This window comes from Bidens hawaiensis, unplaced genomic scaffold (genome assembly GCF_021521415.1).
Source record: "Bidens hawaiensis isolate Kalapana, Puna unplaced genomic scaffold, B.hawaiensis_p1.1 tig00003781_1, whole genome shotgun sequence".
NCBI lineage: Eukaryota > Viridiplantae > Streptophyta > Magnoliopsida > Asterales > Asteraceae > Bidens > Bidens hawaiensis.
The window spans coordinates 1,889,953-1,914,977 of record NW_027491218.1 but is presented as its reverse complement, the minus strand read 5'-3'; the positions used below and the strand labels follow the sequence as shown (position 1 = coordinate 1,914,977).

Here is a 25,025-nt window from a genome sequence, read left to right as displayed (position 1 = left end):
ATAGCAAACGAGTCGAGCTGTCCGTGAGCTACGTAAGCTCGGATTCATAAAAAACTTAAATCGAGCCAAGATTTTTCGAGATCGAGCTTCACACAAAGCTCGTTTAGATATCACATCTGAGCTTGAGCCTTGCGTATTTTTATGTTTTTTCCTATTTTGGATACTTTATGTACTAATTTTACTTTGTACAGTCGAGCTCGAGCCAAGCTTTAGCTCGTTTAAGGTACTATACGAGCTTAAGCTCTTTTCCAAAATATATAAATGTAATTAAAAACGTATATAAATAATTAAATAATGTAATAAACGAGGCAAGTCTGAGCTTGAGCTCGAGATGAGCTCTTGTAAATCGAAACAAGTTGAGCTCGTTTGCTCCCCTAGCTATATGAATAATAAGAGCCCAATAGACTCACAGAGCGGCTCAACCTTGATAACTAAAGCCCAGACTCTAGATATATGTGTAGTTATGAACCCTTTACTTTATGGACTAAAATACATTTAATTAGGGGTGTGCATGAAACCGAAAAAGCCAAACTGAATTAGAAACCGGCGGTTCGGTTTTGAACTTTAGCAAAACCGAATTATGGTTTTGGTTCGGTTTTGCATATTGTAAAGAACCAAAAAAACCGAATCGAACCGAACCAAAATAACCAAAAATTGAAATAACTATAATATTTTTGGTTTCTACATATAATTAATAACTAATAGTACTAGATTTTGATTTTAAATATATCTATCAATATTTAGTCTAAATATTCAATATTCTATTAATCAATAGTTTAAATAAAGTAAAAACATGTCCAATTTCAATATATTGGTTTATGTTTTTTTTTTCCCCAAAAAAGTTTTTGGTCGATTAGCAAAACCAAAAAAACCGCATTCAAAACTGAAAATCGAAAAAATCGAAACCTAATGGCTTAAAAAGTCATAAAACTGAAAGTTTGGATTTTGGTTCGATTTTAGTAAAAAACCTCACTCAACCGCTCCACGATACGTTGTCATAATCCCAGAACCGTCTTTAAAAACCGATAAAAGTTTTTAAACCGATGGCGAAAAATATTTTGCGCCTTAAATAACTAATAGTCTACTTATAGTTACACACTCTTCTTCCTTCAGACATGTTGTTCTCTCAAATCCTCAAACATTCATCAACAAAACCATTATTATTATCTTCATCATCAATTTGTTTATTAATTAACTCAAATTCAAACTTCTGCACTAAAACCCTAGAAACCCTAAACCCAATTAACCCCCAAATCATTACACAATCAAACACACTCTGCAAACTAATCACAACCCATCAAGATCCTTCAAAGCTAGAGTCTTTATTAAACTCCAATCAACCCCAAATTCAACTCACCCAAACCCTAGTTACCCAGGTCTTAAAAGACCTATCCAACGCAGGCGTTTTCGCTCTTTCGTTCTTCCGATGGGCCGAAACACAGCCCGGGTTTACCCACACACCCGACACCTACAACGCCTTAATCGAATCCCTCGGTAAGATCAAACAGTTCAAGATTGTATGGACAATTGTCAACGAAATGAAGGCGAAAGGCGTATTGGATAAAACCACATTCGCATTGATCGTAAGACGCTACGCGAGGGCGAAACGGGTGAAAGAGGCCGTGGAAGCGTTCGAGAGGATGGAGAGGTTCGGGTTTGATGTGGGCGTGTGTGATTTCAATCGGTTTTTGGATACATTGTGTAAGGCGAGACGGGTTGACGTTGCGCACCAGGTGTTTGATAAAATGTCTAAGAGACGGTTTAAACCAGATTTGAAGACGTTTTCGATACTTTTGGAAGGGTGGGGTCAGGAAATGAATCTTTTGAAGTTGGATGAGGTTTATCGCGAGATGAAAGCGAATGGGTTTGAGCCGGATGTCGTGGTTTACGCTATACTGATAAACGCGTATTGTAAAGCGAAGAAGTTCGACGACGCGGTTAAAAAGTTCGACGAGATGAAACGGAAGAAGATAAACCTGACTGCGCATATTTATTGTACGTTGATTAACGGGTTAGGTTCGGAGAACAGGTTACCCGAGGCTTTAAAGTTTTTCGAGTTGTCTAAGTGTTCTGGGACTGGTATCGAAGCTCCAACTTATAACGCTGTTGTCGGGTCGTACTGTTGGGCAATGCGGATGGATGACGCGTTTAACGTAGTTTACGAGATGAAAAGTTATGGGGTGGGTCCCAATTCGAGGACTTTCGATATTATTCTTCATCATTTAATTAAAGCGGGGAGAACGAAAGACGCGTGTATTGTTTTCACACGAATGAAAGACGAGTTCACATGTGAACCGAGTGTGAGTACTTACGAAATCATGGTGCGGATGTTTTGTAACGACGGTAAAGTGGATGATGCGACGAGGGTGTGGGGGGAGATGAAGGGTAAAGGGGTATTGCCCGGGATGCATATGTTTGCGACTTTGATTAACGCATTGTGTCGGGCGAAGAGGTTGGAACTTGCTTGTGAATATTTTGGAGAGATGTTGGATATGGGTATTAGGCCTCCTATGCATATGTTTAATAAGGTGAAACATTGTCTTGTTAGTGAAGGTAAAGAGGATGTTGTGATGGTGTTGAGTCATAGGGTTGAGAAATTGAAAACACTTTTGGTGGTTGGTTAAGTGGTTGATTCATTTTAGTTCATTTTGTTTGAAAGATTTATAGATTAATGTTAAAAATGTTATTTAGCATGCTTTGGTGTGTTGAATACAAGCTATATAGTGATGCACAAAAAACCAAAACCTGGACCCGACCCGACCCAAAAACATGTACCTGGAATCGGACTTCATTTATACCCGAAAACCGTTTCCGGGTCATATCCGAAACCTGGATTTTTGATACCCAATATATAAATCTAAGTATTATTTTGAATTTTATATATTTGTAATATTTTTACTTTACATGATATGTTATTTATTTATATTATCATGTTGATTTTGAAGTTATTAGGCAAAGATATAGACTCGAAACAAAAAAAAAAATGTTCAACCCCTTAAAAATCCTGATATATACCCGAATAATATTAGGAAATAGCCTATTTCAAATAGGGTTTCCTCTATACTTGAAAATAAGGTGTCAACATACCCGGGTATAGGGTACTCGATTCCATATACTGCCCGTAAGTAACTTGTGACACCAGGTACCGTTTTTCAAGCCAATAACCGGACCCGAACCCAACCCAAGTGTGACCGATACTCGATTCTCGAATACCCAGAAACAACAATGCACTTTTATTTTATTTATCTATATTTACCATATTAATTTTGAAGTTTTTATGGCAAAAAAAAAATGGGTTCAGAACAAAAAAAAATGTTGAGCAACCCCTTAAAAAAAACCCAACATGTACACAAAGAACCCCGGAAATAAGGATTTGTTTTTATACCCGAAATAAGCTATCAACATACCCGGGTATAGGAAACACGGTTCCATACCCCACCAGTAACTTATAACACTGGTTATTTATTTTCAAGCTAATAACCAGACCCTCAATCTAGGTATGACCAATACCCGAAACTAGGTATTAGAAAAAACCCGATATGAGCTCCTCTATTAACAAGTTGTTATGTTTTCTTCTATCATTTAATATATTTTTTTATATAAATATAAAAAGATTTATTTTTTCACTCATATTTCCTTTCCTAAGTTCAAACATTAATCAATTATAAGAAAAACAACCCCTAAAAATAAAAAAGATAGAAGGGCTTTACAACATACATAAACATGTTTCTTTTACTTTGATTCACCTTCACCACTTTACAACAAAACTTGAGAAAACAAACCCAAAACAACCACCCCAATCAACAATAATCTTTATAATAAAACCAAACAAAAGCATCTTCATATTCAACTCATTATCTCATATCATTCATATGCATTGATTTGATTCCAACACAGAATCATCTACAACACTCTTCAAACCCTCTTCAAACTTCTTCACTTGATCCCCGGGTCTCAAAACATTAACATCGTCCCACTGCGAGCACGGGTCCACGAACCACCCCCGTCTGGCGGTGCACCACGCGCCCATACCGGGCCGGTTACCACTACGTTTCAAGATCTTGCTATCGATCATGTCCAACACGGGGTCGTTCTTGGCAAACTGTCTTGCGAAAGCAGCGCCACTTTCGACCATTTTGTCGTAGTTTGACTTGTTGAGGAAAAGCGGCTCCATCTTGGGAGGGTTGTCCCAGACCATGTACCGTAGGTCCGCGTTAACGGTTGTGTTTTTGAACGCAGGTGTGTTGCAAATGACGGTATGGAAGTAGACTTCTTGAGCTAAAACCACGTTGTTAACGTACATTAAAAGGGTTCGAGGGAGATTATCCCACGCGATAATGCAGTACTCGAGAAACGAACGGCTCAAAATAACCCATGGAGATCCTGGAAATGACAAAAACGGGTCCGTCAGTCAAAGGGTCAAACTGGGTCAGGGTAAAAAAGTCATTTTTGGTCCTAAATGCCTGCTCGGGTTGACCGAGACGTAAATTACGTCTGTTGCTTCAAATATGATTAAGAAATTATATTATTTCAATGATAATCTAATTTGTTAATATAACGAAATAAGAGTCTTGTGCATTATAAATACATTTTGGTCAACTTTTGATCGGTTGACCGGTTTGACTCGTTTCACTAAGGATCTGTTTGGTATGGGGCAATGGAATGAATAAGGGAATGAAATGATTCTTCACTTTATTATTATTAGTAGTAAATATTATTATTGTTAATAATAATAATAATAATATTTATTAATAATAATAGACTGATAATATTTATTACTACTACTACTACTACTATTATTATTATTATTTAACCAGAAAAAGTGTTAAAAGAGTGTCAAGTATGATTTAAAAATTATATTATTTCACTAATAAATTGTTTTTCAGATCAAATAACTTGAAGGCTTTTATCATTTATGCATTAAAAATACACTTTAGACAATTTTGGACCGGTTTCACCCATTTGACCCGTTTCATTTTGAGGATAAAACAAAACCCAAAATGAGGGTCAATCGGTTCGGGTCAAATAAATGACTTTGGTAACACTTTTAGTCCATTGAGTCAGATATGACTACAAGTCTACAAATAATATTAAATAAAAAAATAATTTAGGTTTATAGTAAGGGGAATTTAGGGTGTTTGACGCATTAGCAATACACGTTCAGCCACTTTTGAGTCATCCGACCCGTCTGACTGTTTCATTTTGGTCAAAGTTCTTAATTTGACTAGTTTGGCCCGTTAAGAGATAAAACAAAACCGAATAAGCCCATTCATAATTAAATTAAAAAGCAAGAGAACTTTGCCTGTGAAAACTTTGAAAGCATTAGGCAATGCTCGTTTTTCGGTGGCCCGGAAGATTTGGGTTCGCCTTGCTAAGTAGAGACCCGGGTCAATTACAATTGGCAGAATTCTTTGACCCCTGAATAAAGATATAAAATCAGTTCAAGTGATTAAATTTAGATAAAATAAGAAAAATAAAAGTATGGAGTCTAACGAATGTATGCTTACTCTTTCCATCCAAGATCACTGGAATGATCGATGAAATTTGAATCTCTACTAATGGAGGAGAACGCATGCGACAGGTCTGATTTAGAATATACAAACATAAACCACATGTGAGATTAAATGTAAATTTATAAAAAATAAATGAATAAAAATCTTTATGATATCAAAGTATATTTATACATCTGTTAGTTTTTTAAAGTTACATGTCTTCAACTCGTATGCGTATGTACATATGTGTGGATGTTAATGCACATAACTAGGCAATAGGTATGTGTGCATGTGTACGCTTTACTGTGTATCAGGGAAAGTACAATATAAGGAAATTATGTAGCTTAATATAAACAAATATTTTCGTAGATGGTAACAAAAGTAAATGACTAGGCGTTATGCCATTATTTAGCACGATTAATTTGAGTGTGTTCATAGTGCATTTACTTGAACATCATTCAGAGAGAAGCTTACCTCTAGAATGTAAGCTATTATATTACTTTGACCATTATTTTCGTTAATAGTAGCGGTTAGGTGCCTAAGAGACTAGTGTAGTGGCGCGATCAAGGTCAAACAATACCAATAAATTTGGAACTTAGGTATCTTAAAATTTTTATATACAGCTAAGTAACTTTGTTGTTAAAAAATCATCTCTAGCCCTAGGTTATCAAAGTCGCAACTCGCAAGGTGCACTCATAGCACAATGCGCTCGCCCGAGACAAAAGAAAGTGCAATAATAAGTATACATACATAACAGACTTAGGTGCTGTTTGTTTTTGCAGACATAAACTGTCTGCAAGCTGATTTCATCTGTTTTCATGTCTGTACTGAAGATGTGGTCTGAAGATCTGCAAGCTGAAAATATAAGACTGTTTGTTTTTATAAGCTGATACTGTCTGCATAACTGTCAAACTTATCTCACAAGATAGAAGTCATTTATTCAAGTTACATAGAAAATATAATAATAAAATTGTGGCGGCGGACGGTGGGTAGTGGCGATGGATGGTGGTGGTGGACAGTGGGAGGTGGTAATGGACGGTTTTGGTGGGTGGTGGACGGTGGTAGTTGACGGTGATGGCGTCCGACAGTGGGTGGTGGTTGTGATGAACGGTTGTGGTGGGTGGTGGACGGTGGTGATTGGTGGTGGCTGTGATGGATGGTGGTGGTGGTGGTGGTGGCGGACGATGGATAGTGGTGGTGGATGCTGGTAGTGGCGGTGGATGGTGGTGGACGGTGGCAGTGGGGGATGGTGGTGGTGGCGTACGGTGGGTGGTGGTGGCGGACGGTGGTGGGAGGAGTGGATGAGAGGGTGGCTTCAAAGGGATAAGAGTATGATTTTTTTGCGAAGATGTTTTAAGCAAGATTTCTTTGCTTTTCTTTTAAGATGAAAGAAGATAACTTAAGATCTGTTTTAAGAAAAAAAACAAACAGTCTTCAAGGGTAATGTCTGCGCGCGTGCAGACATTAGCTCCCTTGAAGATGTTTGAAGAAAAAACAAACACCCCCTTAGAAACATCATGCGACTCCAAAACCTAATATTAAAGGTAAAAATTCATAATTACATACAACAAACGCAGATAGAATCCATATTGTCAAAAGCCCTGACCTCAGGCGAAGCAAGGCATAGAAAAAACACTTTGCTGCCATCCAGGCGCTCGGGCAGCCATCAAGCAAGATTCTGTTCAGAATCGAACAAAATTTCGCAAATTCCGATTTCCGGGCAAATAGGTCTGGAACTTCCAAAAATGGCCTGGAACTAGTCTAAAGTCTAAACTAGCCTAAAACATGTCCAAACCCTCAAAAACGGTATGTTTATGCTATGCGCGTTTGACAGCTATGGATAGAATAAAACACTTCGAAGCCCGACCGAAAAAAAAAGAAACGACGCCCAATCAGAAAAAGAAAGCCCAAAAAAGAATATCAATACAATTATTTAAGGTGTGCGGTCTGTGCGTGCTTCCGTCACGCCTAGAAAAAAAAACCGCTAGCCTACGTTTGAAGCACCTAAGCGTCACCTAGCCACACATAAAAGCTAAGTGCACGTGCACTTGGAAGACATTAACTACACAGATCTAGCCTATTAATTACAACGAATCTCAAGAACCAATTCATATCATCAACGTGTCATTTCGATGTGCACGCACGCTCAAACTTCAAAGTGCACATTGCATCTTAAACAATTATAATCCTAACCGGATAATAACATCTTCAAAGCTAACTAAACCCTAACTATCATTTTATTGAACAACAATAATAGAAATGAGAGTAAATTATACCATCCTGTGTCAGTAGAGGATAATCCATTGCACTAAGAGTAATAAACCAGTCCCAATCACCATCAACCTTCAACAAAACCGCAGCTGCCCGCAAAATCGCCGCGATATTACTTGCTCCCATATACGTCGTCGCGTCAGGCTTCCCAATCACATCCACATTCCCAAACGCCCTAACCGCCGGCACCGACTTCACCAACGCACTCAACCTCCTTCGTTCGTCATCTGTTCCCTCGGTCCCTATATGCAACAAATACCTGTTTCAAAAAAAGTAATTTGTGGGTTTTTTAGAGTTTTTATTAAAACTTAATTTTGCTACTTAAAAAATTTTAATTTTTTTTTTTTAAAAAAAAAAACATGTTTCTTGGATCCTTAGCAAATTGAAGTATTCAAGGTGTAATATGTGATATTAAATAATTAAACAAAATAACAGAAAAACAATTTGTGGGTTTTAATGGGTTTTTATTTAATTTTATTTAAACTTAATTTAGCTACTTAAAATAAAAAATAATAATATAAAACCTGTTTCTTGGATCCTTAGCAAAATTAAAACATTTAAGGTGTAATATGTGATATTAAATAATTAAACAAAATAACAGAAAAATAATTTGTGGGTTTTAATGGGTTTTTATTTAAACTTAATTTTGCTACTTAAAATAAAAAAATAATAAAAAAAAACCTGTTTCTTAGATCCTTAGCAAAAATGAAATATTCAAGGCGTAATATGTGATATTATGTAATTAAACAAAATAACAGAAAAACTAATTTCTGGGTTTTAATGGGTTTTATTAAAACTTAACTTTGCTACTTAAAATAAATAAATAAAAAACCTATTTCTTGGATCCTTAGCAAATTGTAGTATTCTAATTTCTAAGGTGTAATATGTGAAATTAAATAATTAAATACAATAACAGAAAAACTAATTTGTGGGTTTTAATGGGTTTTATTAACACTAGGTTTTCTACTGGTTAAAATTAAAAAATAAATAAATAAATAAATAAACCTGTTTCTGGGATGATAAACCGCAAGCATCAACCGAAAAACCCTATCCACGTCACCACGGCTGCCGGAGATATAATACGCAAACGCCGGCGGGTACCCACGGCCGCGGCGGACGGCGGCGGAAGGCGGCGTAGTGAAGTTGTACGAAGAACTAAAGCCTCCAATTGATGATATAAAGATTATTAGAGATATGAATGCGGCAAAGAAGAGTGTGAATAGCCACTTCTTATCAGCTGCCATTGAGAATCAAATAGTGGGTTTGAGTGATTTGAGCATTGGATTTGAGTTTAGAAGATGAATTTGATAGATTTGTGTGAGTTAGGGTTAGGGTTTTGAAATGAATTGAAATTATTTGGGGAAGAATAAGTTATATGGATCTGATCTGGGTTTGTTGATTGTGTTGGGGGTTTTTAATATTTTTTAATATAAGATTGAAATTTAATATTAAAAAAGTAAATTTAAAAATTTAAAAATATGAAGAAGTAGAAAGACAATTGTTCTAGTGTACTATGAGTTTATTATTATTATTATTATTATTATATAAAACTTGTGTTGAAATGTTCCAAAAGGGGTAATTTTGATAATAGTAAGTTAGTAAGTAACACTTGGTAGTATGATCAAGGAATAGTTTTAGCTGTTAGTGTAGTTGTTGATAGCGTTGATGATGTGTTAATTAGCTTGGACGGTTTTATTAAAATTGTTTGGTAAGGTATGAAGAACTAGAACCGGTTCATGGGAACCGGATTTACGGGTTGCTTTCGATTTGGCATTCTCCTTCCCTACATACTTTATTGGCGTTCCAGATCTTGTGAAAAGGTTTGATTGAGTAATGGAAGGAAACGAGGTTGTTTAAGTAAGAGTTGGCGCATGTGGAAATGAGATTTGAATCACTCTGTGGTGGGTAGGCTGTGATCTTATTCTTAAGAAATCGTTTTTGTTAAGTTAGTTTTAGTTGTTGGCATATCCGGAAGTCCGTTGGTTGTTTAAAGAATTGATGTCGTGGTAATTTGCGTGGACAAAATTATTATAATTGTCTTGTTATGTATGAAGCACTAGACTCGGCCCACACGAACCAGATTTACAGGTTGGTTTTGATTTGGCATTTTCCTTCTCGGTCTCCTTTATTGGCGTTAGAGATCTTGTGAAAAGGTTTGATTGAGTAATGGAAGGAGACGAGGTTGTTTAACTAAGAGTTAGCGTATTTGGAAAACGGATTTAAATCGTCTTGTGGCTGGTAAGTTGTGATCTTATTCTCGACCTTGCCAATTAGCTTCTGGAGATTGGGTTCTCACTATCAGTTTAAGTGAGAATTCGTCTAAAAAAAGACTCTTCTTCTAGTCTTTATCTTGAATATTTCTTATTGTCTTTCCCTTTCATCTTGTATCAACTCTGACATTAAGAAAGTATCGATGGGGAAAGCTTTCAGTATTATGATGAACACTTAAAGTTGAGCATTCAAGCTACCAGTTTCTAGTTTGTGAGAAGCAAGTTTTAACATAAGTGAAGGAATGAGAAAATCTCGACACACTGCTACAGATCGTGGGCATAACAAACAATTGTGAAAGGTTAATGGTGTAAAATCTGTGATGAAAGCGCGAATTTGAAAATAAGATTGAGAAGATAATCACGTAAGAATATCTAGGTAACAGCGTTAAATATCTTATTCATAACTATATCAAAGAAAGACGTTATGTATTTACGGTGACAAACATCAAATAAAACAAAAAGAAGTAAATTAAAAATTGGATACTCTCTCTGTAAACATCGATCATCTTTGATAAAAAAACATATTATATCTTTATCGTAACTAATTTTTCTGTATTATTATATTAGAGTTATCTATTTATATTGCAATGAGAGTATTTTTTTTATTAAGGTTGTTATTTTAATCGCTTGTTAGTTTTACAATATACAAATTGTAACCGGAAGTTTAGTAATAAAAATTAAATGTTAATTTTCGCTTAAGTTGGGTGTGTAATGTTCTTTTATCCCCTGCTTGTATTTTTTGTTGTTGTAGTAGACTTTGTAATTGACGGTTTTAACATCTTGTTAGTTGTTTTAATATATTGGTTTTGTTGGTTGTTCAAAAAATAATAATAATTATATACCACCTATATTCAAAAAGGTTAAAGCCATCACTCAATAAATATGAAGAATTTAAGGTGTAGCTATCACACAATGAATGTGAATATATTTTGACCTTTATGGTGTGCCTCTTTCATGATAGTAAATACCAACCATATAAGATAAATAATAATTCAAAATAAAAATGCAATATGCATATGTAAAGTGAAGTGAAATGTAAAAAGATATTTTGCCATAATACGCAACGCTCCTCTTCACTACCCACGTATTTGCCAAGCATCGGTTTATGGTTGGCATATCAATGTATAATACGATCTCGGTAATAAAATCATCATAACTTCACTTATCACATCTTTACCCCTCAAATCCCTAAAATTTGATTGTTCACACGATCGACTACACGTGTGCTCCTTTTCCACCCGGTTGATCATACAACTACTTGCGTTACACGTTTCAATCCGATTGAGCACACAAAACTTTCTATATAAATAGTTCTCATTGGTCCCATTGAATTTCATAGCATCCAATGTCTCTCCATCAAGATTAAGATCAACCTAAACCATTCTATGGTAATTTTTAAATCTTATTAAACTGAAGAAACGTGGATCGACTCACTGGTAGACGATCTACTTTCCTCGGGTGAGATTATGCTATTTCACCGATGGTTCTCTTGGATTTGATGGATCTGGGTTCTTCCACCTACAAAATGAACAGCACCGTAAACTTACCCCTCAGAAAGGGACAGAGGGGTCCTCTTTGGGGTAACCCTCCGGTGTGAGAATAAGTATTTGTGAGAGAAGATAATAATATGTGAGAGTAAGGAATTTGGAGTATATTGCTTAATAGCTGAATACTCTGTAATTGGATGTTATCAGATGTGACTGTCTGTTACTGAATGATTGAGTGTCATTTCCTTGTGGAGTTGATGTGGTATTTATAGTGCTAGGGTTTCCACTGATTGGGCTCAGACCCAATTAGGGTTTTGTTGGCCACTTCCAGTTGCTTTGCGCCACGTGTCCTTGGGGACACCTGGTGCTTTTTCATTGGTTATAATCACGTGGTAGCACATGGTTTTTGCTGAGTTGTCGACCTTTCATTGGCAGCTGTCAACATCAGCATATTCTTATTCCTTAAAAAGATACCTTCTGGAAGGTTGTCTGACGTGCACAATCAAGGTTGCCCTAATCCTGATTTGGATAAGGACGAGGTTGATTATGTGCATGTGTGATATGCGCCAATCCTGAGGATGCGCGAGGTCTTCTCTTTATTCTCACGCGCAGATGTTTCATGCGCAGATGTGATATGCACGAGCATGTGATATGCGCCACGCGCTGATGCGCCACGCGCATATGTGATATGCGTGAGCATATGTGATGCGTGAGCATATGTGATGCGTGAGCATATGTGATGCCTGAGCATCTGTGGTGCCTGGGCATATGATGTCTGAGCATGTGATGCATGAGCATATGTGATGCGTGAGCATATGTGATGCCTGAGCATCTGTGGTGCCTGGGCATATGATGCATGAGCATATGTGATATGCGTGAGCATATGTTATATGCGCCATGCGCATAGGTTTTGGCTTTGTGCCCTCATAATGTCTTGATTTCAAGACTCTTGTCTATATCTTGTGGGTTGACCCGCCTCGCTCGGTGTTGAGGCGGGTACATACCTCTTCAAGCCCCCCCAGTCTAATGTGTGTCTTGTCTCGCGCGAGCGAGGTAAGATATATATTAGACTTTAATAGTTTGCTCTTTTAATAGGGTTTTGTCTTTTTCTTCTTATTACTCATCATTGCGCGAAATTCTATCCTTTTGGTTGAAAACGAATCGTCTATGTACGTGATGGAGACGTGTCAGACCTTTCGTGTGCTCGAGGTGCTACAGTTGCCTCTCATGTCCCCTCACATAGTGTCAGGAACACATGTCGCGCTCGCGTTGGTCCGTACCTGCGAGTGGTGGCGCGTGAACTCTGGTGGCAGCTGTATCGTTTCTTTTCGTGTCCCCTCACACAGTGCATGGGACACGTGTTGCACTCGCGTTGGCTTACACCTGCGAGTGGTGGTGCGTGGAGTCCGATCAGTACCACTTTTTCTCTCTCCTGTGCCTATAAAAGCCAGCCCCTTAAGAGTTTTTATTCTTCATCTTCCTTGTTTATTCAAAGCTTTCCTGTCTTTCATTCTTTTCCGATTACCGTCTTCTGCTTCCAGATCTCTGTTCTTTTAGAGGCTTCCTCCGTTCGTTTTTACAGTTGTATGTCTGATAGTTCAGACAACACAATCTCCCCCAACATTCGCCGTGTTAAATCGCTAGTAATGTCAACTTTGAAGAAGACCGGCAAGGGGAAGAAGACTGCTGAGGCCTCGGAGGAGGAGGTAGGGAGGACCAAAACAGCGAAGAAGTGGGATGAGATCCCCTGCAAACTGAGGCAGGCCGATCTTGACAGCCTTATCGATACTCAGGGTTTTCTCCCTGAGTATGGCTGCATGTTGCCGGCGGCCGGGCAAACGGCGGCTGACCCGCCCACCGGCTATATATCCCTGTATTGCCATTTTTTCACCCACTGCAACCTTCGTCTCCCGATGACAAGGTTTGTGGGTGCGGTGCTTAAGTTTTATGGGATTCATATATCCCAAGTCCATCCGTTTGGACTTGTGCGCATGACTCACTTTGAGTTCATGTGCAAATCCCAGCGCGAGGAGCCCACCCCTCGTCGCTTTCAATTTTTTTGTAAGCCCAAGATCCAAGATTCTTGGTTCTCCTTCATTCCTCGCAGTCAGAAGGTGAAGTGCTGCACTGTTTCATTCAAGAGCCTTCATGACTGGTCTGAGAGATTTTTCTATATAAGGGCTGGTGCGATCCCCATCCGTATGACCATGCGCGCGATCTCTTCTGCGCCTGCGGATGTGGGTGTCCTCAAGAACCCAACTGGCGCCTGGGTAAATAAGTTGACCGCTGAACCATCCCCCGCCAAAAGCATTTGTGAGGAGGCGCTGGTGGGGGTTGGTATGAACAGGCGGTGGGCGGACAGCGCGACTGAGCCCGTTATCCAAGTTGACGGATTGTGTAAGTTAATCTCATCGCATTACTTCTGCGCGAATACTTATCTTTTTGCTGATATCATTTGATTTGTTTTGTGCAGTCAGCAAGGAGTATGTCCATGCCGCCTATGATGAGCATATGGAGGGTGGCTCCGTCGCGCTGGGCGCTGGGGAGGTTGGCTTCCCCGATCGCTTTGATGACATGTTCATCCCTGTTGATCTGGGATTTGTCTTTGACAGCGATGCGCCTGGTAAGCCTTTGTAGTTATGCATTTTCCTTTATAATACCAAATTTTGCTAACACTTCTGTTGCGTGTATTGTAGACGCGCTCGAAAACTACGAGCTGGAGCTCGCGGAAGAGGAGGAGGAGGAGGAGGAGGCGCCCCAACTAAAGCGTAAAGCTAAGGGGAAAACTGGCGCAGGGGCCAGTAAGAGACAGAAGAAAGATGTTGCCCCTGTTGTTCAGGATCCTCCTACTCAGGCGGGGGGATTTGAGAAAACCCAGGAGTTTCCCTCCAAGTTTCCCTTGTCTTCCCTGCCTCAAAAAGTGGGCAGACCTCCTGTCCACTTGAGGTATGGTGGCGCTACCTCCTCCCTTCGCGCGGCGGAAAAGGGAAGCGGTTCTGCGCCTTCGACAGGTATACTTTGCTTATCCTTTGCCTATCTTTTATGATTCAATGAGCGCGATTCTGATAGAATTACTAACGAATCTTTGCTCACTCAAATGTGTGTAGAGCCGGCGACCTTGGTGGATCAACCTCAAGCGCCACAAGATGCCGAGGCTGCGCCGGAGGTCCCTTCGAAGTCCCCCGTTTTACCCTCAAAAAAGGGTAGAATGGACTTCATGGCGATGTTTGCCTCGCGAACGGAGTTGCGCCAAGGTATGTGTTGCGCTTTTATTTTCTGACTTATTTCTTTTAGATCAAGTCATGAACATTTCTTTTTGTTGATTTTCTCATAGGAGTCATTGCTGGCGTTCAAGCTGCTGGCGGCACTCCTGGCGCCGGTGCCAGCGCCGCTGATTCTGCTCCTGCTCCTGCTAGTGCTGAATCTCCCCTCATTGGGATTACTAAGGAGTAGGAGGCCGTTTTGCGCGCCGACCTGGCGGCGTCGAGACCTCCTTCACCTCCTCCTGCGCACAGTCCTCCTCGCGAGACCGATTTTGGCTCTAGGTCGCAGGAGAAAAGGCCTGTTTCCGAGGAGGATGAGGAGTTCGAAGTTGAAGACTCCGACTGCGGTCGCGCCCGTCCTGCAGCGCCACGAGGCTTCGCGGCGGAGCCTTCTCGTGGGGCTGGCGCTGACTTTTCTGCTTCATCCCCGCAGGTATAGGTTCTTTTTTGCTCCCCTGCGCGGACTTCCATCTTAGTGTTTTGATGACTTAGGTAATTACTTTGTTTTTGCAGGAAGCCGATCACATTTACCGCCCGAGATGGAATATTACTGAAGACAACACATTTCAGTCCATGGGTGTGTGTGCGGAATTCTGGGCTCATGCTGTGCCTCCAGCTGAAAGGAGGTTCCAGGAGGACCGCGCTCGCGATGACTTGCTAAACGATCATCTGTTTGCTGGGTCGGCCTTCTTTGCTGCCTCCCAAGAGCTTCGCTATGATTACGTAAAGGTACGTGATGCTCTTGCGGAAGCCAAGCAAGAGGCTAAGGTGTCTGCTTGGCATCTTTCTGATGCTCGAGAGAGAGCTGAGAAGCTCCAAGCAGAGCTCAGTGAGAACAGAGCAAGTGCGAACAGCGCCTTCGTGAAGCGCGGGCATGAGCTTCAGGCTGCGCGGGAGAAGCTACAGGCGGCGGAGGCGGACGCGGCCAAGTACGCGCGCAGGGCGCGCGACTTGGAGCTGGAGGCGGCGGCGCGTGACCAAGCTCTTGTCCAGTCTATAACTGAAAAATCATCACTGGAGAGCGAGGTTGCGCGCCTGAAGAAGGAGCTGGCGGCCGCGCAGGCCGAGAAGGATGAAGCCTTGGCGATGGCAGCGTCTAGCCAGGAAGCACTTGATTCTGCGCGGGCGGAAAAGGAAGAAGCCTTGGCGGCAGCAGCGTCCGACAAAGAGGAGCTAAAACAGACTAAGGAAACTGTTGAGTTGTTAAACTCTCAGATTCCTGCCCTCGAGACGACTGTTTCTTCTCTTGCGCAGGATCGCCAATGGCTAGTCTCACAGGGCATGACTCGTTGCGCTTATGCGATGAAATACTCAGACGAGTTCTAGGCCCTTGTGATGGATTGCAACGCTGCCGCGCGCTTGGTGGGTCGAGCTGAAGGGTTTAAGGATGGCTATGAATATGGGATGCTGAAGAAGAACCCATCCGAATACCCTTATCAGAGCGACGTTGCCTGCGCGGACATGGCCGCGATGGGGGAGAAGTATTTGAATACTCCCATTCCCATCCTTGGGCAGGTACTTTAACTTTAATGAGATTACTTTGATTTATTTTCCAAGTATTTTTGTACTCATATTTTTGCTTATGATTTGCAGATATCCGCGCTTGCTGACCAGCCTGACCTCGGCGCGCTAAAGAAATTACTTGACGAGTGCGAAGGGGCTGGTGGCGGCGATGATTGCGCGGGGAATACTGCTCCTGCAAGCGGCTCTGGCGTGGCCAAAGGATCCGCTCCTGACACTACTGTGATAGAAGACTCCATTCAAGATGAACAACTTGACTATGGTCAGTTTGGAGATGACGAGGAGCAGGCTGCGCCAGATGCTGAGGGCGGTGATGAGGATGATGAAGAGGCTGATGTCAACGTGGAGACTTGAGAAGCCCTTCATGTTTTTTATTTTTATTTGTAGTTTGTATCTCATCTTGTAAACTTGTAAATTTCAATGCTTTGGAATGAAATGTTGTTTTTCCCTTCTTCGCATCTTGCACATTCCCCATTCATCTCTTTATATTGAATGCTTGCTTGTTGAATATAAGATATGCTTGCACGTTGAAATAAGAACAAGGTTGTAAGGAAATTATTATACTTAATCCTTGTCATATTGTAAGTGATTTTGCCATATCTTGATTATGTTGACACGTGTCTTGGCGTTTTCATTATTCCTCTTTTGCGCGACGTTATCGCGCATTATGGAATTATGAGTTTTTTTTAGCCTTTACGTGTCAATGTGTTACTCAGATATCCATTACAATTTTATGCGCGACCTCGACCTGAGACCTTAACAACTATGTTTTGGCATTTGCTTTGCCTTAGTTGTGTTTAGGTATTTTTATGGTCAGGTTGCGCAGCATGTAGGATGGATGTTGTGAGTTATTTGAGCTAAGGCTCACATTATTGGGCTAAGGCCCTGAGCTAAGGCTCATAATTTTGGGCTAAGGCCCTGACGTTTTAAAGTTAAGACTCGTTAACGCGTTTGCGCATGTATGTTTTACTTCGTTTTATTTTGTTTTGATGTCAATACAATGTTGTCATATTGCTCAAAATTAATAAAGGGAAGTGTGAAACATGTATGCAAAAGGTAATAGAATCCACATTAAGAGAAGATAGCGTGTATCATTATTCATAATGGCTTAAAAAGCCTTGATTACAAACTTGACATTTTTTACATGAAACACTTTCTAAGCTGTGCTGCGTTCCATGCGCGCGGGATCTTCTTTCCATTCAAATCTTTTAAGGCGTATGCGCCTTTTCCCAATTCTTCCAAGACTTGATAAGGTCCCTCCCAATTGGGGGACATTTTTCCCGGGGGTATCGCGCGGCTAGCTTCATTGTTTCGAAGGACAAAATCATTTTTCTTGAAGTGGCATTCTTTCACGCGCTGGTTGTAATATTTTTCCAGTTTTTTCTTGTATTTGGCTTCACTGATGATAGCCGCCTCTCTGCGCCCTTCAAGTAAGTTGAGATCCAACCTTCTTTCGCGCTCATTATCAATCTTGCTCATCATGAGCACTCTATGGGATGGGTATCCAATTTCTGCTGGAATCATTGCCTCTGTTCCATAGGTTAGGCTGAACGGGGATTCGCCATTGCTGGTTTTGCTTAATGTCCTGTGTGCCCACAGGACATTAGGTAGCTCTTCGACCCAAGAATGGGATTCTCCCTCTAATCTTTTCTTCAGTCCATTCAGCAAGCTTTGGTTCGCGCGCTCCACTTGGCCATTCCCCTGAGGGTGGTATACGGAAGTGAAGATTTGGTTGATGCGCAATTCCTTGAGCCAGCTGGATATCTTCTTGTCAGTGAATTGCTTGCCATTATCGCTCACAATTTCCATGGGCAAGCCAAAACGGCATATGATGTGGCTCCAGATAAACTGCTTCATCGCTTCGGCTGTGATTTTTGCTAGTGGCTTGGCTTCAACCCATTTTGTGAAATAGTCTACTGCCACTACCAAAAATTTTACTCGCCCTTGCGCTTGCGGTAGGGGACCCACAATATCGATTGCCCATTTGTGGAAAGGCCATGCGGAGGTCACCGGAATCAAGTTGTTCTTTGGTCGCATGGTGTTTGGCGCATAGCTCTGACATGCTTTGCATTTTTGGATCTCTTTCAGAGCGTCCAAGTACATGCCTGGCCAATAGTAACCGGCGCTCATTGCCTTGGCAACCACCATGCACGGGCCAGCGTGTATTCCACAGATTCCTTCGTGTATCTCTCTGATCACATAGCTTGCTTCTTCAGCATCTAGGCATTTCATGAGCGGCCCAAGATAAGAGCGTCGATATAATGTGCCATCAAGGAGTTCATAGCTCTGCGACTTGTGTCTTATCTTCCTCGCCTGTGCGCGATCGTCAGGTACCTTCCCCTCCTTTAAGAATTCCATTATTGGAGTTATCCATGATGAAGGGGTTGTATGAGTTACAAGGACAGACTTCGCTACCACCGACGGGTTGCTCATTACTTCTACCCTGACATCTTTGCCAAAGTGATCGAAACTTGTTGATGCCATCTTACTCAGCGCGTCTGCAGATTTGTTTTCACTGCGCGGAATATGAATGATTCTGAAGCAGTCAAATTGCTCGATGAGCTTTTTCGCCTGCTCTAGATATAGAGGCATGGTGTTCTCCTTGGCATCATAAAGGCCATTGACCTGTGCTGCTACCAAGTATGAATCAACATGGGCCTCTAACTTTTTAACTCCGAATTTTTGCGCGATGCGCAGGCCAGCCAGCAGGGCTTCATACTCAGCTTCATTGTTGGTGCTTTTGAAGTCCAACCTGATGGCGTAAGTATATTCATGATTCTCTGGATCCACCAGTTTTAGGCCTGCGCCGGACCCTTTGTTGTTTGAAGCTCCGTCAGTGAACAATCTCCAAACATTTTCTTCATCATTGGCTCGCGGAGGGTCTACCTCGCGCTGAGCCTCTTCAATTTTTCCTTTTGGAATTTCCGCGATGAAATCAGCTAAAACTTGCCCCTTTATTGCTGGACGGGGCTTATAGGCGATCGTGTGTTCACCTAATTCCAGGGCCCATTTTGTCAGCCTTCCCGAGAGCGCGGGGCGCCGCAAGACTTGCTGGATGTTGTAACCAGTCAGAACTTCAATGGGATGACCATTGAAATATCTATGCAGCTTGCGCGACGCGTGTGTTAGCGACAAAACTAACTTTTCCATGATGGAGTAGCGCGTCTCAGGATCTGTCAGCACCCGACTCACATAGTATATTGGCGTTTGGATTCCCTTGCGATCCACCAATAATACTGCGCCGATGGCGCGCTCTCCTGCTGATAGGTACAATGTCAAAGTTTCACCAGGAAGTGGAGCTGTGAGCGCGGGCAGATTTATCAAACATTCTTTTATCTCCCTGAAAGCTTGCTCGGCCTCAGGAGTCCATTTGAATTGGCTTTTCTTTAAGCAATTCCTCAATGTGTTGACAAATGGGGTAGATTTGCTTGCATGGTTCGCTAGGAACCTGTTGATTGAAACCAATCTACCATTCAGCTTCTGGACCTCTTTCATGGTGGATGGCGAGGGCATGTCAAGGATGGCCTCCACCTTCTCAGGGTTCACCTTGAAACCATCCTTGGTGACCATTACACCTAAAAATTTTCCCTCTAGTACGCCGAAAGTGCATTTGCTAGGATTGAGCTTCATGTTAACTTCCTTTAGGCGCCCAAGGGTTTCTTCGATGTCTTTGAGCATTTGCTTTTCCTCCCTACTTTTGATTACCAAATCATCCACATAGACTTCTAGGTTTCTTCCAATTTGCTCGCTGAAAACAGCATCCATAAGTCTTTGGTAGGTGGCTCCCGCATTTTTCAAACCAAAGGGCATTTTTGTGTAGCAAAAAACACCCTTGTCGGTTCTAAATGCGGTCTTGTCATCGTCTTGTGGTGCCATTTGAATCTGGTGATAGCCCTTGTAGGCATCCAGGAAACATTTGAGTTTGAATGGCGCCACGGAGTCCACCTTTGCGTCGATGTTTGGGAGGGGGTAACAATCTTTTGGGCATGCTTTGTTGAGGTCTTTGAAGTCAATGCACATCCTCCACGACCCGTTACTTTTCTTTACCATCACAGGATTGGCTACCCATGTCTGGTATCGTAACGGGCGGATGATGTTTGCGCGCAATAGATCCTCAACTTGCTCATTCATGGCCCTCGCCTTCTCATCCCCCATGACTCTCTTCTTTTGAGCAATTGGCTCTACAGACTTGAAGGTGTTGAGAGAATGTTGTGCCAGGTCTCGTGGAACCCCAGTCATATCAGAGTGCTGCCACGCGAAGACCGACATATATGCTGTGAGCAACCTTTTCATTCTCAACCTCGTGTCGTCTGATATCGTAGCGCCAATTGTGATTTTTTGCTCCGGGAATTTCGGGTTGAGAATCCATTCCTCTGGCGCGTTGTCTGCCATTGGAAGTTTCATTCTCCCTTCCCGCGGAGTACTTGTCACTGCACACAAATGATCTCTGTATACAAAAGTTACACCTGTTGGTGTTGGGAACCCCAACGCGCCGTGCGCTGGCGACGGTATTGCGTTGAATTGGGCAATCGTTCCCCTGCCCAAGATCATATTGTGGCAAGAAGTGGTGGGCAAGACCAAGAAGTTAACAACTTCGGCTCGCTTGTGTTTCTCATCCCCCATAGTTAGCTCAAATTGTATTTGACCTAGGGGATGAATGATTTCATTTGAAACACCAGAGATTGGTGCATTCACAATTTCAAGCCTTGCTTGGTCTGCCGGATCCAGTTTTCTGAAACATTGCTCATACATGATGTCCGATTCGCTGCCAGTGTCCACCAGGACTTTTGACACTTCGTAATGAGCAATGTGTGTAGTGATGACAAGAGGACTGCTAACAGAAGGGCCTCCCCTGATTCTTGGGAAGATTACTTGTTGCTCGCGCCAATCTCCTTGGATTTGCGCGCTTCTCTTTCTTGATGTTTGCCCTTGCCTTCCTCCCTCGGCTACACAGATTCTTTTGTACTTTTTATTGGCTGAGGCTCCTGATTGTTCATTTTCTGGTCTTGAGTTTTTCACCAGGTGAGCCAGCTTGCCTGATTTCACGTCCTTTTCAATTGCATCCTTCAAGTGGTGGCATGCATCAGTGTTGTGCCCTGTGGACTTGTGAAATTCACAGTACTTGCCACTGTCTGATGGTCCCTTGTAGTGTAGTGGCTTGGGGCTTTTGAATTGGACATTCTCAGTGCTTAACACCTGTGAAGGCGTTTTAGTGAGGGGAGTCCATATTCTTGGCAGAGGTCTGTTAGGATCTCTGCCGCCTTCCCTCTTGTCACCCTCCCCGCGATTACGAACGTCTTTGTGGGGCTGGGGTGAGCTTGGTTGCGGCTGCTTTTCTGCGGAAGAAAAATTGGTTGGTTGCAACCTGGACCATACAGAGTTCTGTTTGCCCCTTTTTTCGTTTTTGCGCGGTGACTCAGCTTGATGCGCTCTTTCTCTTGCCCTATCTTGGGCAATTTGTTTTTCATTTCTCGCGAAGACTCGCGATGCTTCCATTAGTTTGGCCCAAGTGGTTGGCATGCCATCTCTGCTCACAAGAGCTCGGCGGAGTTGATCACTGCGCGCGCCTTGTATAAAGGCCACGCGCAATAGTTGCTCAGTGATACCTCCGATTGCCAGAGACTCCTGATTGAAACGAGTGATGTAGTCTTCAATCGTTTCATCATTCCTGCGCACGCAGTGCATGATGTCATCAGGGTCGCGCGTGTGTCTGCGCTGTTGTACGAAGTGAGCTTGGAACTTTTCCAATAGTTCCTCGAACCCATCGATTTGCCCAGTAGGCAAGCTTTCAAACCAGACACGCGCCGCGCCCGTGAGGCAGCGAGCAAACATGTGACACCATGTTGGCATCGTCCAGCTTTCTAGGTTTCCAGTGTTGTAAAACCCTTGTAAGAAATCGTCTGGATCTGTTGTGCCGTCATATTTACCCAAACCACTTGGCATCTTGGTCTTATGCTGGATGGGGGCCTTCGCGATGCGCTCAGTGAACTTTGAATGTTTCACCAAGATGGCTGGCCTGTATGGTGTGGTTACATCCACTTGCCCTCTTACTGGTGGGCTGTATGGCGCGTGCAGATCCAGATCGGCTCTGGCTCCAGGCGCCATGTTCACGTGCGCGCGGGGCTGTGAGCCTCCTGCGTGAGTATCTCGCGTCTTCCTCATGCTGTGCACTTATTCATCACTAAACTCAGTGTGTGCAGTGTGAACGGAATGACCATCTTCCGGCGCGCGCGCCCTTTTTGTTCCATGGACGTTTTGCTTGTCAAACCCTAGCCTTTGTGTTAAGTCGGCTGTCTTTTTGTGTTTGACCATCTCATTGTACTTGTCCATTAGACGTCGTTGCTCGTTTATGAGCCATTCTTTGGGGTCATTAGTTTCATCTTCTGGACCCATTGGTCCTTTTTGTTTCGCGCCGGCAAGATTTTGTAACGTAAGATCGTCTGGAGGAGTTTCAGTCTGGCAATGAGGAGTTGTGAGGAAAGGACGGTTACTGGTGGCGCGCGTAGAATCACGCGGCGCCCTCAGAAACTGTTGTCCCTCATTAACATCCTCACGTTCAATATCCTCCAGAACTTGATCAACGTTACGAACGCTAGAAACCATGGTGAAAATTGGTTTTTTATAGAGATCTGATGAGATCTTGTTGCCGTTGTAACAGTGGATGGCGCCAATGAAGAAACGTGGATCGACTCACTGGTAGACGATCTACTTTCCTCGGGTGAGATTATGCTATTTCACCGATGGTTCTCTTGGATTTGATGGATCTGGGTTCTTCCACCTACAAAATGAACAGCACCGTAAACTTACCCCTCAGAAAGGGACAGAGGGGTCCTCTTTGGGGTAACCCTCCGGTAGAATAAGTATTTGTGGGAGAAGATAATAATATGTGAGAGTAAGGAATTTGGAGTGTATTGCTTAATAGCTGAATACTCTGTAATTGGATGTTATCAGATGTGACTGTCTGTTACTGAATGATTGAGTGTCATTTCCTTGTGGAGTTGATGTGGTATTTATAGTGCTAGGGGTTTCCACTGATTGGGCTCAGACCCAATTAGGGTTTTGTTGGCCACTTCCAGTTGCTTTGCGCCACGTGTCCTTGGGGACACCTGGTGCTTTTTCATTGGTTATAATCACGTGGTAGCACATGGTTTTTGCTGAGTTGTCCACCTTTCATTGGCAGCTGTCAACATCAGCATATTCTTATTCCTTAAAAAGATACCTTCTGGAAGGTTGTCTGACGTGCACAATCAAGGTTGCCCTAATCCTGATTTGGATAAGGACGAGGTTGATTATGTGCATGTGTGATATGCGCCAATCCTGAGGATGCGCGAGGTCTTCTCTTTATTCTCACGCGCAGATGTTTCATGCGCAGATGTGATATGCACGAGCATGTGATATGCGCCACGCGCTGATGCGCCACGCGCATATGTGTGATGCGTGAGCATATGTGATGCCTGAGCATCTGTGATGCCTGAGCATCTGTGGTGCCTAGGCATATGATGCATGAGCATATGTGATGCGTGAGCATATGTGATGCCTGAGCATCTGTGGTGCCTGGGCATATGATGCATGAGCATATGTGATATGCGTGAGCATATGTTATATGCGTCATGCGCATAGGTTTTGGCTTTGTGCCCTCATAATGTCTTGATTTCAAAACTCTTGTCTATATCTTGTGGGTTGACCCGCCTCGCTCGGTGTTGAGGCGGGTACATACCTCTTCATAAACATAATTTAGATTTATGTGACCCTAAACTATTTAGTATTTATTTGGTATGCATACCTTTATATTTTTAATGATCTAACAAAAAATATTTTATTAAAAAATCTAGCAAGGGGTTAGAAAACCACCAAAACCATCCGTCAAAAAAACAAGACCCAAACACTTATAAAATTGGTGTACCACTTATGAAATAAATGAGAAAATGCATAAATTATATTCGAAACCTGCATCAATTCTCTCATGATAACCCAATCTTTTTAGATTTATTCTTTATCCAAAGATAACCTATCGTTTTGATTTCTTTCAGCAAGCCAATCACGTGTGTTGGATAACCTATCACGTATATTCCAATGGTCTAGCCATATTTTTTTTAATAAATTAATACAAACCACAAACAAAAAATAATGTAAAACATCAATTATTCTAATGGACTGCAACGGTGATTAAATAACATATTTATAAACTTGAGGTTATCAAAAACCATCATCCGACTTTAGCTCAGTTGGTAGAGAGGAGGTCTGTAGTGAGTTCATAGTTATCCTTAGGTCGCTGGTTCGAATCCGGCAGGTCGGATTTTATTTTAAATTTTTATTTAAATTTTAATGATTTGTTATTTTTTTATTTAAACCAAAGTTTAAGATAATGAGTTAACAACACTCTTAACATTAACAGTAATCTAAAATGCCGATGGCTTCATGACCGAGACCTATAAAGTAGGCAATAGGTTGATATTTAGGGTCAGTAGGATATACAACGATCTCTAATAACGCATTACCAATCTACTAATATACAAGGGAAGTAAATAAGAAATTAGTTTTCATGTTGGAATTTACACAAACCGACGAGTGAGGTACCTTCGGCTCGTACGAGACTATATACAGAAATGACGTACAAGTAATTTAATATGGTTAGGGTCACTCAATGAGAGAGCTCGAGTTCAGTTTAGTAGAGTTAAGATTTTGATCCTAATCGAGTTTTATCACTTTGTGTTTCAATTA

General features: G+C 41.8%; 2 protein-coding genes and 1 non-coding gene across 3 annotated transcripts; 2 read left to right on the top strand and 1 right to left on the bottom strand.

The window, feature by feature from the left end:
* The first annotated feature begins 1,348 nt into the window (after window positions 1–1,348).
* Window positions 1,349–2,688, top strand: LOC143624477 (uncharacterized). The gene has a single exon (XM_077095120.1). The coding sequence runs from the start codon at window positions 1,539–1,541 to the stop codon at window positions 2,622–2,624; it is 1,086 nt and encodes a 361-aa protein (XP_076951235.1). The 5' UTR covers window positions 1,349–1,538; the 3' UTR covers window positions 2,625–2,688.
* A 1,006-nt stretch (window positions 2,689–3,694) lies between these two features.
* Window positions 3,695–9,097, bottom strand: LOC143624476 (beta-glucuronosyltransferase GlcAT14A-like). Its single transcript, XM_077095119.1, has 5 exons — window positions 8,769–9,097; window positions 7,769–8,022; window positions 5,508–5,583; window positions 5,303–5,418; window positions 3,695–4,383 (listed from the first exon to the last, which is right to left on the bottom strand). Exons 1-5 carry the CDS (start codon window positions 9,005–9,007, stop codon window positions 3,869–3,871), a joined length of 1,200 nt encoding a protein of 399 aa, XP_076951234.1. The 5' UTR covers window positions 9,008–9,097; the 3' UTR covers window positions 3,695–3,868.
* A 15,417-nt stretch (window positions 9,098–24,514) lies between these two features.
* Window positions 24,515–24,600, top strand: TRNAY-GUA (transfer RNA tyrosine (anticodon GUA)). The gene is given in 2 exon segments: window positions 24,515–24,551; window positions 24,565–24,600. It is a non-coding gene; the product is annotated as a tRNA-Tyr (tRNA).
* Window positions 24,601–25,025: the final 425 nt, after the last annotated feature.

Excerpts from the sequence above, each read along its gene's own strand:
- LOC143624477 (XM_077095120.1), top strand. The coding sequence starts at position 1,539 with ATGAAGGCGAAAGGCGTATTGGATAAAACCACATTCGCATTGATCGTA.
- LOC143624476 (XM_077095119.1), bottom strand. The coding sequence starts at position 9,007 with ATGGCAGCTGATAAGAAGTGGCTATTCACACTCTTCTTTGCCGCATTC. Across the intron at positions 5,419-5,507 it reads AGTGATCTTGGATGGAAAGA|GGGTCAAAGAATTCTGCCAA; the intron begins GTAAGCATACAT and ends ATCTTTATTCAG. Across the intron at positions 4,384-5,302 it reads TGCTTTCAAAGTTTTCACAG|GATCTCCATGGGTTATTTTG; the intron begins GCAAAGTTCTCT and ends TGTCATTTCCAG.